Source organism: Physcomitrium patens, chromosome 12 (assembly GCF_059467195.1).
Source record: "Physcomitrium patens ecotype Gransden chromosome 12, ASM5946719v1, whole genome shotgun sequence".
Lineage (NCBI taxonomy): Eukaryota > Viridiplantae > Streptophyta > Bryopsida > Funariales > Funariaceae > Physcomitrium > Physcomitrium patens.
Genome location: NC_143421.1, coordinates 4047380 through 4064655, shown reverse-complemented (window position 1 = coordinate 4064655; position 17276 = coordinate 4047380). Strand labels below are relative to the sequence as shown.

The window sequence follows — 17276 nt, the reverse complement described above, 5'->3', positions numbered from 1 at the left end:
AATAAGAGTAATGGAAATCAATATAAATGAAGAAGTTTTAATATATATTAGTTTAAAACCTATTTTTTAAATCAAATTATATCTATATTAAATAAAATTACCACATATTTTTTATTTTTTTCATATCTTAGAAATTTTAATAAAAATATAAAATAATTTAGTTTTTGATTTTTAACTTAAAATGTTTTAATATATTAAATTTTAAAAAAATATTTTTATTATAAATTATAAAATAAATATTTATATTCAATATATATATATATATATATATAGAAAAATAAATATAAATAAAAATATATATATTTCTTTTATAATATAAAATAAATATTTTTTTTTAATAGATCATTAACATTTATAGATGTCATATGCTAGAAAGCTTATTATTCATAATAAAATAAAATAGTACTTTGAAAAATTACTAAGTTGTAAAGTTTTAAAAAATTTTACTATATAATTTTATTTTAAATAATTAATTGAATTCAAAATACAAAAAAATAATTTATTCTTTAAGAAAATTAAATATATTGTATTTGTAAATTTTATTAAAGAAAAGAATATCAATTTGATGGGATGGTTATGAAAAAAGTATTGTATGTGTGTGTATATGTATATATATATATATATATATACATATATATAAACAAGCAGCTTCAATTTAAATTGGTCTATTATTGAGTTGTGTTTTTAACACAAACATTTACAAACTGGATGAATTGGAATTTCTTAACCAAAAATAGCAAGCATTAATGTATTCAATTAAGGAAAGGAAATATCATAATCTCAAAAGTTTCTCAATACTAAAACTCCAAAAGTTTGATCTGCCATATTTCAAGCCCATCTTCACAAAGACTAGAATACAACCATGAATTATCTATGAATTTGATCAATCTATATTTATATCTGCAAAACCTATTTTCAATCCATTAAACACGAACTGGTAACTATGTGGATAAATCCTAACATATCGGTATAATCTATTGCTAGTTATCTACAACTTGTATTCCCCGAATCACTTTTACTCACAGGCGTTTTGAAACACATCTACACAATACAATAAATCCTCGGGATCTGAAAAGGGTTAACGGATGAGCGATTTTCCACACATCGACGTATTTTCTACCGACACGTCGGCCAACAAACACCAAGGGCGAGACCTTTCCTGGAATCCTGGACCTGGTTTTTAAAGATTGAATTTCCTGCACGTTGCAGAATTCATCAACAGTGAACAAACTCTGATGCATCGCAAGCCTTCCAAAACATTCGCAAAGTTTTGGTCTAGAGGAACCTAGAGGATCACTTACTTGGATTTGAGAACATGTGATCGTTTCTAGGACCTCCGGTTGAGCGTGTGCACCTAAGTTACCTGAACACCCATTGAATTAAAAGTCATTAAGATTGAGAAGTTGAAAAGTATCTTAACTAACGATCAGCTCATAGTTTGTTGTGAAAGGACACTAGAGGCAAGATCTGATGCGGTGAATTCACGTACTCATTTGCACGATTTTATCTGAATCTCCGAAAATCTCCGCAGAACCGATCGATGTGGTCGAACTGGAAGTGCCGAGGCTGTTGGTACTCGTGAACATCGGTGGAGATACTTCACGACTGCACGGCGATTAAATTCTCGCGTTTCTGGGATTGGCTCACAGCTGGTGATCGATGGGTGACATTTACGTGCATACGGGCTGTTCCAAGGCGAAGCGCTGAGTTCGGCTTTCCAGGTTTGTCCCCGCTGCCAGGCCGTTCCTCCAAAGGGGAACGAGGTTTGAGCTGGAAAGGATTCTCGCTTGCCTGTGACTCTGGCCTATCGTGCACAGCTTGCTGTGATTCCTGCGTATGTAATTTGCAACCCATGAATGGGTCGTGTAAAGAGGTCCGTAGGTAGTAAGAAATTGTCTTGTTGGGGCTGCTGCCCTCCTCGGATGCTCCGGAGCACGTGCTGTGGCCTTCGACTTGGTCCACTGTAGTCATTTTTCCAGAATCTGAGCCCACGATGGTTTTCCTCATGTCGGCTTTCTCATTCTGAGTTATATTACGATACATGGCTGCTCTCTTTTGTCCAGCTCCACCTTTTAGCCGGTTTGAAGGGACGGAAACACGGGGTCGTCTAGTCGGAGAGAAAAGAGCTTTGTTGTTGCACCTTCTGTCGTTGGATCGAATCCGAGGTGATTGGCTTCGACTGTCAAGCTGGGGGTTGGGGCTTAGAGCGGGAGGTGAGAGGCTTCGTCCACGTCGGGTTTTAATGTTTGACTTTTGCCGGTTTGCTAAGCTGCCGCTGTAGGTCGGGTTCTTGCATGCTGTTAGCATACGGAATACTTTGACAAGCTCCGCGCCCAAAGCTCCGCACTTGCTCTCCGCCAGAGCAGCCCCCTCAACAGCAGATTGCATGCCTAATGATACACGATCTACCTTGCTATCCAGTAGACTGATGGCAATGCAGACAAGGTGAAGTTTGGATTAGAATATCAGGAATATTGATTTGGATTTCAGATACTTCCGTCTACTAAGGAAATGATTGCTAAGGTGTTGCCAGGAAATAGGTAGACCCACCGGAGATTTGTAAATGTTGCTGATGCAACATGTTCAATACGGCTCTCCAGTCCAAGAAGACGAGAATCGGTTGCAAGCTCATGACCACCGACTGAAGTTCCAGTGTGCTCCGTCATGAATTCCGCTTTCCTGCATTTGTTGCTGTTATTTTAGAACATTCACGCGGAGCCTCTACGCTTTTCTTTCTTCTTTCTTTTTTTTGTATAATTTCTCGCAATGGCAGTAACGCGGCAACATCGTTTGTAGATGTCATGCGTAAAGAGGCAAAGCCGGTTTTAGAAAGCAGGTTGGGTTTATAAAGAGAAGGACAAGAAAACACCTCTCCAGTGCCTCGACGTTTTGGCATAGCGACCCCATTCCTGGCTTTCGGGCTTCAGCATTGTCTACGTATTCCACCTTCAAAGACAATCTAGGGCTAGGCTGACCAGCTGGTCCATGGCTTATGGTACGTTCTAGCACAGTCACGCGCATTGCAACCTCCCCGATTGCCTGGAATTGGATATAAATGGATGCCTCATACTCAGTGAACTTTGGTGTAAAATTCCATAATGAAATTTAGGTGGACTTAACAAACCCATGTGAAACAATAAGAGTATCCGAAGTTTAACAATTCGCGTTAAAATTGAGACGAACTAGTTGATCTTAGCAAACTAAATGTGTCAAGTGTTCCACTGTTAAACATTTGGTTGAATGGGATGTAAACCTGACAGTGGTCGCGGTCACTGCTCTCTACATGCTCATGAAGGTCCCGAAGGTCTTGGCCAATATCCTTTATGGCTGCACTGGATAACACAACCTCTTTCAAACCTTGTACTTTCGTTTCGGCAACCCGGGAGATGTGCTCTGCTAGGCTTTGGCCATCAGTGAGGCCTTCGAGCTTTTCTTCTGCGAGCTCCACTTTGCAAGAAAGGTTGTTTACCATGCGAGCTGCAGATTCGTATTTTGGTAGCCAACCACTGACGGTTTTCGCAAGCTCATTCGTGGTTGAACTCACCTCCTCTACAGTGTGAACCAAGTCCATTTGGGCTCCTTCACATTTCTTAAGCCTTTTCCTTATTTCTGTGTGATCTCCACAAACTTCGAGCACTCTCTTCTCTACAACTCGAACCACCTGTAGACGTGAAATAAAATGGGTTGCATTTATGATTCGTTCTCGTTACTGTAATACCCTACTCATGTAATTTTTAGAACACTGTCTATATGAAATTTCTTTGCCTAAAGCAGGAATATGGATAATTTTCTGATTTCGAGGATCAAACGCTCCTCAAGCCAGCAGTAAACAGGTAAGCAAGTTACACGAGAGTGCTTGCTAGGGGCAATTGCTTGATTTGGGACGAAAACGATTACAAATTAGATTGTCACCTGATTGATCTCGCTTATTTCGCCGTTCCATTGTTGCTCCTTCCGCTTGTTCTCTTGCTGCTTGAGAACCATACGCCTTTTCTTCTCTTCGCTATAATAGTTTCTATACTCTTGAAGCTCCTTCACCATAGCCGCAAGACCACTGATTGACTCCTCCGTCTATAGAAATGCGCATTTATGGTTTTCAGCTTGATGATCTCGTAAGTACTGAGGAATAGTGGAAGCTCAATATTCTTAATAGATTGGATACAACCAGGGTATGCATGAGGGAGCGCAAATTGAGCTGAATAAACCACCAACAACAAACCTTCTAAATGGCATATTCTTTCCTCGAGCAAAACTAGTATTTGTTACGTTTTCTACCTGAAGTTCTATGCTCATGACTCGTGCCTTCGCCATTTCCAAGTTGTAAGAATCCATTATTTGAGCCAAAACCTCTGCTGCCTTCGTGGCCGAGGATGTTGCCTCTAAAGCAGCTTGCGATGCGGTGTCACGCTCTTTCTGGACCTCCGTCAAGGTAATCAATAATTTGGAACCCTCTTTTTCCAAGAAGTCTTGCAATTCCTTCTGCCTTTGTCGTGCTTCTTGGACCCCCTCAAGAGCAGCTTCTTTTTCTCTCTGCAATTCCTTACTCAAATTTTGAGCTTCTCTCATTGCAGAGACCACAACGTTGTATTCAACTGTCAAATTCTCCTGCAACCACGATCGGCACATTCGTTCACTATGACGTTACAGTCCCAGAGTCCACTGCAATCTTCATTTCGAACTGGAAGTTCACTTTTCAAAAGACTTGTCGCAAGCTTTACAGATTACAATTACCTGAAATTGCTTAATTCTGTGATGAGCAGTAGTCATCTCGCTGTTTATGTTTGTAGTCACGTCCATCAAAGATTCACTGGCCTTTTTTGCGGATAAGGAGGCATCAGCAGCAGCAGCAGCAGACAAATCCCTCTGGACCTCAGCTGCTGAAATTATCTGAATAAGATCCTCAGCTCCTTCCTGCAAAATATTTAAATCGTATTTTACAACGATTTCAAATCAGTTCTATTGTTGCCAAGCCAAAAAAAAATCTTCCCTCATGATTCAGCACGTGCGACACATTTCTCAATGACATCCAGAGCGTCAGCTGGATTCTACGCAAGATCTTCCTCAATTATAGCTTCACAAAGAATGTTAACGAAAAATTAACCTGCGTTCGACAGAGTTTGTTTTTCAAGTTATCGAGATCTTGCTTCAGAGATTCAGTCATCACGAAGACTTTCTCATGGTGACCCTGCAACCACTTCTGAACGTCAAGCTTTAGGACACTCACGAAGTCACCCTTGCTGTTAAAGAGCAACTCCTTGACTTGGCGATGCACTGAATCACTCTCCCGGTCAAGGGTGTGTCGCAGAATACCGCGCTCAACCTCTACCATCTCTGCTATCTCGCCTCGGAAGTGATCCAGCTCATCCACAAGCATCTGCCATAAAACAGTCCAAAATATCCCACAAATTTCAAATCAGTCACAGATAACCAACAATGGCCTTACAACCACGTTGGGTAGTTTAAATCTGTCCGAATTTCTGGTGAGGATTAGAGCAGGCAATCAGAAGTCAGTGCTAGTGCCAGCTTTACCTCCTCTATATATATATATATATATATATATGAAAGCTGTTGGCGATTCAGTATCGCTCGTTTTCAAATGGAAGCGATTAAAAGTATTCACACATTGAAGACTAAATTGGAACATCGTGCAAGGTATTGCTTGTATGTGATGGCTTTCATTGACCTGTTTAGTTGCGAAGGTGGACTCTTCTGGTTGATGTTTTTGAAATTCTTTCCATTTGTTTTCAAATTCCTGAATTCGATCTCGACAGTTGAATTTCACGTCACAAAAATCTGCTCTGAGTCCCTCCAAGCCACCCAAGTAAAGCTGTGACAAACTCTCTACTCTCTCCATAATCAATACACGCTCCCGACCACCTTCTATTTGCGACGCCCCCTTCTGTCGCTCCATATCTTTTATTTCCTCTTGCAACTTTGCTAATTCTGATCGTATATTCCCCAACTCCACCTGCAAGTTATTCAAAAATAAATAAAAACTTAGCCTTCAAGGTGTACTGCAGAATGAAAGTATTTACCACAAACAAGCTCCGAAAGAGATCATGATCGGTACCTCATCCTTCTCATCTTAACAGCAACTGCATTTCAATCCATTAAAACATCTAATCTCAAGTACCAACCTGCCTTCAATTATAGTAATCTATAATGTCGATTTAAAAATAGAGTGTAATCACCTCAATAAGCTTCTCCACTTGTTTACGACTCTGAATCTCTAATTTCACGTCAGATCCCTCTCTCCTCAGCATATCCACTGCTAGTCTTAAGTCTTCTCGCTCTACTCGGAAGTCCTCAGTTTCCAACCTAATCTGCGCCATAACGTGAAACAAGTTTCAGCGTGGTTATCAATTGATAGAATGAAATGGGAGTGGCATAGTAATACAGTCAATTTATTGCGTAGATAAAGCTCATCAGCTACGATTTTCTTATCCTTCTTTACCTTCCTCATAATTACAAGTCTGGAGGTCCAAATAGTCAACATCACGCTATGCTGAGTCTACTACAGCATTTCATAGCATATGTTCCGTAGATCCTCCTTAATCGGTAGCTACAGAATATAATAATGGGAAAAGCGGGACAATTTGACGAGAAGGAAGCTGCCTAACCTGAGCACCGTCATTTTTGAGAGATTGCAACTGTTGGCGAAGGTATTCATTCTCTGTCTTAAGCATGTCATGCTCTCGATCGGCGTGCTCCTGCGCTTTTTGAGCTATAGATGTAAGATGCTCCACATGACGTTGCATCTCCTCTCTACTCTTCACAAGAGCTTCCACTTCAGCCCACAAAAGACGAACCTCATCGCCCGTCTCAACAGAGCTTTTGGTATCTCTATGTGACTGGAGCTGCTTTTCAATCCTTTCCTCCATCATAACTTCTACCTGAGGTACAAGACTTATCCAATTCATCATCATTCTTTAGTACAAATAGAGGGCACACACTTCTTCGCATTATGTTACTCTGAAGCAGCAACCAAGTACACGACTATAAAACGCGGCACATACTTCTAAAGATCAAGCAAACACAATTATTAGAATAACAATGTACCTCATTTCTCTCTTGACGTCGGATTTTCTCCATCTCCGCCATGAGATCGCCCAGCTTTACCTTCATTTCATTCCGAAGACTGTGCTTGGCAGCTATAATCTCATCATCTGCTTCTTCCCTCATGTTTTCAAGTACCTTCTCCAATCCATCCAAACGCCCCCGCCACCCCTGCCCGTCTATCTCCAGTCGTATTTCCATACCCTCCACCGAACCCTTCAACTCACCAAGCAAGCGCTGAACGTTGTTCATCTTGTCATCTTTCCCTTCCAATGACGGATGATTCTTCAAAACAAACCAAAGCCCTCTCACTCATGAGAACACTACCATAGCAATAGCTAGGGCGCCAGTTATACTTGAATATCTGATTGTTGAATTCTACCAAAACTTTATATCTTGATTAACAGGTAATTTATGCATGAGGTTGTATTACAAGCAGTTAACCAGCTACAAAACTTGATGAAATTACCTCGATGTCCCTCTGGAAGTACATACGCGGAACCTGGTCATTGAAAGTGGTAAACGTTGCCGCGGCCTTTTCCTCGTGTTCATGATGGGACTTAGGATTTGAGTTTAGCAGGGCAATGTACCCAGAGTCCACTTGTGAAGACTTGAACTTCGTAGTGCTCGCTAGAGGAGTCGGATGAGCAAGGGATGCGTAGAGCGTTGATGTCCTCACAGGCCCAAATCTGTTCGCCAGTCGCGACTGGGAGCGAGGAATCCCACGAGAGCTATTCGAGGAATTAGCAGACGCAGGCACAAGAATTGCTGATGCAGATCCCCCTGACAGTGGCGGAGTTGCCGAGGAATCACTCGAGCCATTCCTTGGCTCATTTGAAGTTGGCAACTCTTCTGTATCCTCGAGGGTAACTTTTTCTTGATAGTCGCAGTGATTTGAACCCTCTCTGGCGGGCTTGTTAACAGGAGATAGCCATTCGCGATTGGTGGACCCAAGCTGAGAATCGGGGGAGAAATTCTTCAGTTTCTGAATGTAATGGGAGAGAGGGAGGGAGGTTCCGGAGGATCCAGAGGTAGAGCCACTTGCGGTAACGGATGGGCTCGTCTGTGGTGGATGTGCACGACCAGGTTGATCGTCATGATGCACTGCGGCAGGATCAAGAGCACCGTGGTTGACAGGAGTATACCCTCCTCTGAACCTATTTATGCAAGGTGATGCTCTTACAGTTCCATGCACTGCACAAACATTGGCTATGTCGCGTGGGGCTTGGCCTCTGTTATGCTTTATTCGGCTAGGATCAACACAGGCAAAATCTATCTCATCTACCAATCGAAGCTGCGATATCTCTGTCAATCCCTCAACACCCACTTCTCTGATTCTAGAATCTTGAGCTTTTTCCTTAAGAAGCCGCATTTCCTGACGGAAATGTTCACAATCCTCCTTCATTCCTCTTTGCAATTCTGGTACCAGAAAAGAGAGTTTGTCATGCTCGACTGTCGCACCCAAAAACACTCTGGACTCTCTTTTCTTGATCTCTACATCATCCAAATTTTCACCTGCTTCTTTAGATTTGCGATACGCCAGTCCCCCTTGCATTCTCCGTGGTGCAGATGCTGGTCGATTGTCTACCCTTCCCTCTATGCTGTGTTTACGCGTTAACTGCGAGGCTGTTGCAGGGCTATCGCTCGGTGTCTCATCCTCATCAAATCCTCTATTCATCCTCTCAGAATTTCCAACAAAATCTCCTTTCCACTCTTGCAAACCATTGCTCCGAGACTCATGCCGTTGGTGATCCTCATGCTGCTTCTTCCTACTGAGGTGGCTGTGTTTCAAGCTATCCGACTCAACACATTCATCACCATAGCCAGTTCGAAAACCGTCAAAATTTTCATAATCAGTTTCATCCTCTTCCTGGTTGGTCCCCACAGCACCCACATTGCCACCGCTCTCTTGCTCCAAAGTCTCAGCCCGGTCCTCACCTGCTCTCATACTAGTTCGTCCACCAGCGGCATGTTTTGCAAGCTTGTGCTTGCTTATCACCTGTGTTCTCGACTTGGGTGGCATCACTTCCTGAGAGGTTCCGGTGCACTCCACTTGGCCACCATGATCTTTATCCCCACCCTCAGTACCTTCATATGCAATGCTAGATTTTTCATATGCCGGAGATTCATGACCGGATCCACAGGAGGTCATTTCTGCGTTCTTCGCCTGTGATGGCTGTCTCTCTGCGTTTTTGCAGCGTCTACTGGTGCTTAATGTAGCTGCACCTCTTCCCCCTCTCACCCTTAACATATCTCGATTCTTCGGTAGGTAAGGCATAAGCTCACCTGTACAAGATAACCGATTTACACTATCCTATCAAGTTATGTTTGTGAAATGTTTCACGAGCTAACTATTAACTACAACATTACATACACAAGTATTGTATTTTTTCAGACTATGGAAAGGATTTAATGAAACAATTTAAATATGGCATACATGATGAGGATACAAGCAAGTCTAGGCTACTTATGTCCACTTTAAAGGAAGCAAAACACTTTCATCTTCAATAGACCATAACACAAGAGCACTCACTGCCGGCTGAGCTCAGCCTTGATATTTACAGTTACTAACCTGCTGCAGAGTGCTGTAAAACCGAAGACCTAGTAATTTCCTTTCCGGATTGAGAGTGCTGCAGGGGAGATTTAGCATCCTTCGATCTCTGGTTGAGAGAAACAGGACGCGGCGGGGTTGTACTCTTGGCCAGAACTGTTCCGTAGATTTCCTGCAAGTTGGACGAGGAGTTAACATCCCACTTGTGGTCCTTCTCCGCTAGGGAGTGTTTTAGTGACCTAGATGTGCTTGCAATTCGTACGCTCTTTTGCGGCTTCGTCATAGAAACAGAAGATGATGTGTTGCAGTGTAGCGGCCCCCCTGTTGCAGTCTTTGAAAGTGATCTATTGGGAACTGATATATTTAGTGGTGGCTTCGAATGTCTGTTGCTGTGGCTTCCATGAGTTGCAGACTGAGGACGATCACAAGCGAGCTCCACGCAATGCCCTTCAAGTTCTCTGATCCGTTCAGAGGCGTCGGGGAGAAATGCATGCAGCTCTAGAACCTGTTTGTCCTCAGGACGATAATTCGGATGTGAGGGTATGGTTTCTGTAACCAGCGTCGTGAAGGTTCTAAGGTGCTGAAGCTCCTCCTCTCCAAAGCCCGATTTCTGCAATTCAGTGGCATTGGACAAACACAGCTGCGCATTGCGGCAATAAAATGTTAAAGGTAAAACTGGCCCATCCATGCTTCATCAGAATTGAAAGATCATCTGAGTTAATTTGCAAGAACTTCAAGCATCTCCAGTGCAGCTTAAAGCTCTGCGTTCCACAAAAATTGAGTTAGAAATTTGACATAGGGACAGCAAGGGGGATTGAACATACCACCATTCTGAACTAATCAAGAAAATAGCACAGATACGATGCAATCCCTTCGGATTTATAACATAAAATAGTTAATTTTAAATAATCAGCGCCATAATCACTAAACTAAGGAGATGTTTTTTGAAAACATGTTGCGAAACAAATTACAGAATGTGGCGAGCACACCCTAATGACACGCATAGGGTGCATAGAAAATATTAACCCCGAACGGAGCTGAAAAATCTTTACTTCCAAGTTCCCAGGAAAGATTGAGAAGCAACAGACAAGGATTGCGGGATTATTATTACAATGTCAACAAGCTACAATTACTCCTTGTGAAGTTTCAGAGGAAGAGCATACAGCACAGAACAACCACATATTCATCGCTGTGTTTCACCATCCCCCCCCTCGGCCCACCGGAACCGACACTCATGACCTAAAACTGATTCGAGAGTTTATTCTAAACAAGTCTGCCGATCTATCAGTCACGAGTGCTGAGGCAGTTATATTGTAATCTCAGTCCTGCTGCTGGTTGCTGGTCGTTTCAAATGCGGTTTCCATGCAGTCCTACCTGGTGTGCCCTCGCTTCCAGCACCTAATCCAAATCAGCCCAAATTTCAGCCCGAAAGGATCAAAAACTACGTACTCAAGCTTCTCTCTCACTCTCACACACACAGCTGGCAGTATACCTATCCACGACCCACAAAACCGCAGAGATCCGTCATATAAAATTCGTCTTCATATCAAACTCTACATTCTGTAGAGCGCGTCACGTACTCCAAGTCATTGCTCTTCATATGTTCTTTCCACAGTAACTACCATTCATGCACCTCTGATTCAACTCCTTTCAATTGAGGGAAGTGTCTATAACTACAGAATCATTCTCCACACAATGCCTGCGCTGGAAAGATAGCTCATTGGGAAGATCAATTCGAAAACTACAGAAATTTTGATTTCGGGTAAAGAACGAGCATTCACAATCTGGTGCAGCTATCGAGGAAGCCGGTTTTCAAGGCAGCGAGGGAGGGAAGGTGAGAGACACCATGGCAGAGGAGGCTGAAAGTCCTTACGCAGGGACTACGGCCTACTCCCTAACCGTTATAGTGGCCATGTGGCACAGGTCGTTAAATGGCCCTGGGCCAAGTCTGCCGATGTGTTCTCCAGCGTGGCCAGTGCGTTTTCAACCAGGTTTTGGCTTTCACATTTAGTTTAAGCGACTACATTATCGGATCATTCCTGCTCGTAATTGGTAGTTGAAATTTGCTTCACAATAGGAGCTAAGCCACTTTGTGTTTACTTCCCTGAGAAATGATCAGGCTGTCACGTTTTCAATTACGATTGTGAACTTCAAATTTCACAAATGACATGTACGGGAAATTCTAGTCAAGGTCAAATTCTCCAGATCTTCACATCCTAGCCCTGGGGAATAATTGTTCATGATCAATTGAGAATTTCATGGTTGTCATTCATGCTTTCGCGTTCGATGATCATTTGAGCAGCAGATTGCGCGAACCACGAGGCATTCAATTTTTCGCAGCGAGCTTTTGCACGGAACTGTAGTTAAGTATGAGTAAAGTATTACCACCTAGTGGCAGGTCAAAGTCGATCCTGATGAGATGAATGAAATTGAATTTAATTGACATATCAACTTCACTTACACCATATTACGTAGCAATTCGCCAACACAAACCGTTGATATCAGCTCCCAGATACACGACAGACAATGCTTCGATATCTCTATCAGAGCACGAACCACTCACCAGCAAGGATCAGCGTGGACGACAGGAATCATTGCAAGGCCATGACATCGATGGTTGCGAAATTCACATCCCTAGCAGATTACTGCGTGAAACTCAAAAAAATTTACTTCATATGTGATCTATTAAGTAATTGGCCACTGAAGTAAACACTGCCTCTAACTAGCACCTGCACATGATATCTCACTACCCTTCAAGCCCACTTCCTCTCATCCAGAACATAGTTCAGCCCAATCAAGCCTCGGCCTTCTGGTACACGTAGGTCAGACCACACTTCCCACAGTAGTGTCGGTCGAAGTGGTTCGCCATGAACGTACCCGCCCCGCAGTCAGGGTTAGGGCACTCCTTACGCAGCCGCTGCACCTTCCCGGAGTCATCCACCTTGTAAAACTGCAACACAGCGAGCTTCACTTTTTTCTTCTTGTGTTTCAGCTTCTTCGGCTTCGTATAGGTTTTTTTCTTCCTCTTCTTCGCTCCACCTCGCAGGCGGAGTACCAGGTGCAGGGTTGACTCCTTCTGGATATTGTAGTCAGCCAGAGTGCGTCCATCCTCGAGCTGCTTTCCGGCGAAGATCAGCCGCTGCTGGTCGGGGGGAATTCCCTCCTTGTCCTGAATTTTTGACTTCACATTGTCGATGGTATCAGAAGACTCCACTTCAAGGGTGATAGTCTTGCCCGTCACTGAACACATCACGAAAACACAGCAAATCTCCCATCAGCGCCGCAATTTAAACGTTACAATACATGAATAAAGCAGAAGTCCAAACACAGAAAGCGAGAATACAACAAGGAAAAGCAAATGCGGCGAAGCAAGAGAGGAACTCACGGGTCTTCACAAAGATCTGCATGGCTGGAGGCCGAACCGCCCCTCCTCTAGTGGGCTCAGCAGCAGCGTGATGAGTGCGTCGTCACCGAAACAGAGGAGAGCAAAGAGACCTTAAAGAATCACACGCCATCCTTTATGGCGGAGGCTTCTTAGGTTTTCATCCATGTTTGAACGTTTTCATTCATCTATATCCTACATTCATCAGCGTCGATCGACTGCCTCAACACACTCGGCACTTCTTTTCCCTGCTCGACTGAAACCCACACAAAACTCTATTGAATCGACATCCTTATGATATTAAGATATGCACGCCTCATTCTAAGCACGCGTGATGAATGAATATCATCACTCGTTACATCCGATCATCTATATATATTTTTTCGGATGATCTTTTTTTTGTTTCTATGAATTGATTGGTTTCAATATCACAAGAGAATTTCAAATTTCTGCATATACAATTTCCTACAAACTGTTCACTAAATAAATAAATTTCATCTTGGTTTTCAAAATAATTTTAAAGTTGAATGAAAAGATCAAAATATTTTTAAAATAATAAACTCAAATTTAATAATATCATGAAAATATAATTATAATATATGTTATTAATTAAATTATTTTATGTAAGCATATCATTTTAGGCATTTTATTTTAGAATACTATTCATGATGAAATTTATTTGTAATAACACATAAAATGGTGTGTGTATACATATATAAACATTTATATGTATGTTGCACACAAAAACTCAGTGCACATAATAATCACAATTCAATGCTATTTAAACATAATAATTAATTTATTTTATTTAAAATTTCAATCTTATGAAATTTTTTAAAATTCAATCTTTAAAATATAATTTTATGAGATTAAAAAAACTAAAATTTATATATTTTCTACCAATGTTATTTAAAATCAATTTTTCAAACATCAAATTCTTCAAACACCAAGATTTCTTTAAATAGTTTTAAAAAACTATTATAAGTTTTTTAAAAATATACCATTTTTTTTTCAAACTATTTTTGAACCTATGATATAATTTATATCAACTTTGCATATAATATTGATTGGAAAGATATTTTGTTTAAGAAAATCATTCAAGTAAGAAATGAAAAAATTGAGAGAGAGAGAGAGCATGAACAAAAAAACACGTTTTTTTTACTTAGATTTTGGACTTCCTTTCATAAATCATTTTGTTTAGATTTTGGTATTGCAAAAATTATTATATTGTAATATGGCTATTGGATAAAAAAAAAGAAAAAAAAGAAGGATTATATTATAAAAGAGCTTGATTGAAAATATAGTAGAAAATTATTTTAAAAGCATATACAAAAGTTAGGAAGGTAGTAAAAATAATTTTATACTTATGTTTTATTTTTTGCAAGAAAAAGTTTCTACTTATTTGGTATAGTTCTAAACAAGACAAAACAAAGTAGATTAATAAAAATAATATTATATGCATCTTTAGGTGAATTAAGAGTAACTTTTGTCCATGTGCTAAAGGCACAAAAAATCCTTAATTTTGGAAATAATAGTTGCAACTACAAAGATTAAGATCAAACTATTGTTTGTAGAAATTACCTCTAATATTGCAATGCCCTTGAAAAAACCATAGATTTGTATCAATGCCCTCTTGTAGTTGTCTCTATCTTGACTATGAATGCAAAGTAAAAATAAAATAATAAATTTTACCTTTTTCAACCTACAATCCTTAAAAAAAATCTTTTTTTTTTTTTTTTTTTTTTTTTTTTTTTGTGCAATCCAAAAACATCATGCTATAGAATTTTCTTGTTATATTAATGGATAGTAGATGAATTAGAAATAATTGCATAATATTGCTGCCATTATTACATTACATTACATATTCACATATTTATTCTTTCTAATTCATCTATCAAAGCATATATAGACCATTGGCTCTTAACATTCTTGCAATAAATATATGCAATAACATTGTTGTATATCTTAGCTATAACAAAGAACAATTCAGTTTTTATATCACAATTCCACCAATTCATAATGTATATGTACATTTTCTAAGATATTAAAGACATGTAAATTTACTCTAATAGTTATCTAGATAATATGAATAAATAGAAGTAAATAAAAATAGATTAATTTCATAATATCTTATAGATAAGCTTTTTAGAAGTTTTATAGAAGCTTTATAGATATAATTTCATCTTTATACCTTTCTATAGGTGATTAATAGTTTAGAAATTTAGCCAACAAGTAAGCCATGTATTATACATATTAATAGTATGTGGTACAAGTTAATAGTATAGTATACATATAAGAAATTTGCCTTATAAGTTAAGATATGTGTCTCACAAATTAGACACATGTTGGAGGTCCTATAAAACGTTGCCATATAGATCTTATGTAGATAGTATATATAAAGGCAAGAATGAAGCTTTCTTTACTCTTACCAATTTTTTTCTTACTTTTAGTCTAATTTCCAGATTTTCTAATTTTCTTGTCTTTTGGTAATAATTATTATAGTTTTTTTTAATATATATATATATATATATATATATATATATATATATATATATATATATATATATAAATATTTAATTTTCTTTGAAAAAAATCTCACTTGTTTGTTTTCTTTCATTGAATTCTTATCCTTGACAGATTGACAAGAGTACACTTATAATATCAAAGCTTTGTTTCTTATTTATTAATAATAGATTATCTTTTCTTTTTTATAAGATATAAGTATATTAAAAGTAACAAATTGCTTACTTTTAAACTAATATTGTTCTTAGAATTTCTTTTGTTTCTTAGTCTTCTCTTCTATTTATTTCAAGAGATATTAAACATTTTTTTTTATTATATAATCATGGCAAAACTTATTGAAATAAAGAGTGCAATGGCACAAATGCAAGAGCAATTGAGGGAGTTAATGCTTGCTATGTAACAACTCAATTTACCACTAGGAGCAACAAGATTGGCAAGTAGTGAAGATATAAAGATGATTAAAGTTGTTTCAATATCTACACCAAATTATGCTACTTTTTTTAATAGAAGAATATCATTCAAGTATTAGAGAATTAAGAATTATTTTGCTTAAGAAGTTTGATGGTATAAGATCAAAATTTTAAGAATTCATCAATCAAGTATAATTTGCAATTAAACTTTAACTACAAAGCTATCCAATTCTAAGATCATTAGTATCACGTACACAGAAATACAGGCTCGAGATCTAACAAGAAGTTCAAGAAGAACTGGCAAGAACTAGATTAATCAGATGAATACAAGAACAATACTAGAGAGGTGAGCTAGAGCTCCAAGAGATGTGTTGTCGAGACTAAAGAACTCTTCAGTCTCGATTCCAATATATACCCCTATTTAGGAAGCTTCTCAAGCAACTTCTAGCAACTAGGAAGCTTCTAGAAGGTTCTAGAGACTTGCTTCTAGAAGGTTCTAGAAACTTGTCTCTCGAAGGTTCTAAGGACTATGTCCCTAACATCACCCCCTCCTTTAGCTTCGAGGTCTCTGAGAAGCAATGTTGTTGTTAATCAGTACCAACACAAGAAAATGAAGATCTGTCGCATAACGTCTGCTATGAACTCCAACTATTGTTCACAAGGCAAGTAGTTCATTGGTCCTTGAAGTCAACAGTAGTGGCCCACACCTTTGACTTCTAACCAAGCATAAACTTTCGTGTCCTTATTGTGAAATTGTCTTGCAAACACGCCGTTTGGTTCACCATTGTAAGCAGGCTCGAACTCAAATACAATCACCAATGATTGTTTACTCGGTATCCTCCATCGTCGTCGTGGTGTAGGCAGTTCTTCATCTCGGGGTCACCTTCGTGAGCTAGTTGGTTGAGATAATCTGACTGGCATAGTATCTATCTCTTGGCTATCCATATCAGAAGACCAAACTATGGCTATTGAAAAAATTCTACTTTATCTTGGAGAAAATAACTACATCAATTACGAATTTTGGTGGTGCTCTCCCCCTTTTTTATATTCTTGAGTGAGCAAGCTTCAGAAGGAAGCTATCATCGAACCAACTTAGGTTTATGAGGATGTTGTTGATGAAACTCCTGTATCTTTTGCAGCGCATTGGTGAGATTTTCAGTTGGCTCCCACGTTTGCTCATTAATGTTGTAGCCGTACTAATGAACAAGATACTCCAACTTGCCCCACCTTCGCCGTGAATCCAATACCTTTTCAACCTCGTATTCCTCGTAGTTCTCGATCTCAATACTAGGTGGCAGACATTGCACTCTTTCAAGAAAAGACAACTCTCGATAAGGCTCCAACAGAGAAACAT

The 17276-nt window shown here is 39.5% G+C and overlaps 2 protein-coding genes across 2 annotated transcripts; both read right to left on the bottom strand.

Moving 5' to 3' along the window:
- Window positions 1-798: 798 nt before the first annotated feature.
- Window positions 799-11236, bottom strand: LOC112289836 (uncharacterized). Its single transcript, XM_024535482.3, has 17 exons — window positions 11100-11236; window positions 9629-10368; window positions 7526-9342; window positions 7060-7341; window positions 6621-6893; window positions 6192-6323; window positions 5684-5968; window positions 5102-5374; window positions 4732-4911; window positions 4276-4605; window positions 3913-4071; window positions 3254-3661; window positions 2870-3039; window positions 2551-2679; window positions 1490-2425; window positions 1302-1363; window positions 799-1196 (listed from the first exon to the last, which is right to left on the bottom strand). The coding sequence occupies exons 2-15, from the start codon at window positions 10293-10295 to the stop codon at window positions 1600-1602; spliced, it is 5931 nt and encodes a 1976-aa protein (XP_024391250.2). The 5' UTR covers window positions 10296-10368; window positions 11100-11236; the 3' UTR covers window positions 799-1196; window positions 1302-1363; window positions 1490-1599.
- Window positions 11237-12249: 1013 nt separating this feature from the next.
- LOC112289837 (ubiquitin-ribosomal protein eS31 fusion protein) lies at window positions 12250-13088 on the bottom strand. Its single transcript, XM_024535483.3, has 2 exons — window positions 12993-13088; window positions 12250-12847 (listed from the first exon to the last, which is right to left on the bottom strand). Exons 1-2 carry the CDS (start codon window positions 13012-13014, stop codon window positions 12402-12404), a joined length of 468 nt encoding a protein of 155 aa, XP_024391251.1. The 5' UTR covers window positions 13015-13088; the 3' UTR covers window positions 12250-12401.
- Between the last annotated feature and the right edge of the window lie 4188 nt (window positions 13089-17276).

What these genes read in the sequence shown, in the direction of transcription:
- LOC112289836 (XM_024535482.3), bottom strand. Translation starts at nt 10,295, where the DNA reads ATGGATGGGCCAGTTTTACCTTTAACATTTTATTGCCGCAATGCGCAG. An exon ending in TCAAAAATGACGGTGCTCAG is followed by an intron (nt 6,324 to 6,620) that starts GTTAGGCAGCTT and finishes GTTATGGCGCAG; the next exon opens with ATTAGGTTGGAAACTGAGGA. An exon ending in AAATAAGCGAGATCAATCAG is followed by an intron (nt 3,662 to 3,912) that starts GTGACAATCTAA and finishes TCACGTCTACAG; the next exon opens with GTGGTTCGAGTTGTAGAGAA.
- LOC112289837 (XM_024535483.3), bottom strand. Translation starts at nt 13,014, where the DNA reads ATGCAGATCTTTGTGAAGACCC. An exon ending in GCAGATCTTTGTGAAGACCC is followed by an intron (nt 12,848 to 12,992) that starts GTGAGTTCCTCT and finishes TGATGTGTTCAG; the next exon opens with TGACGGGCAAGACTATCACC.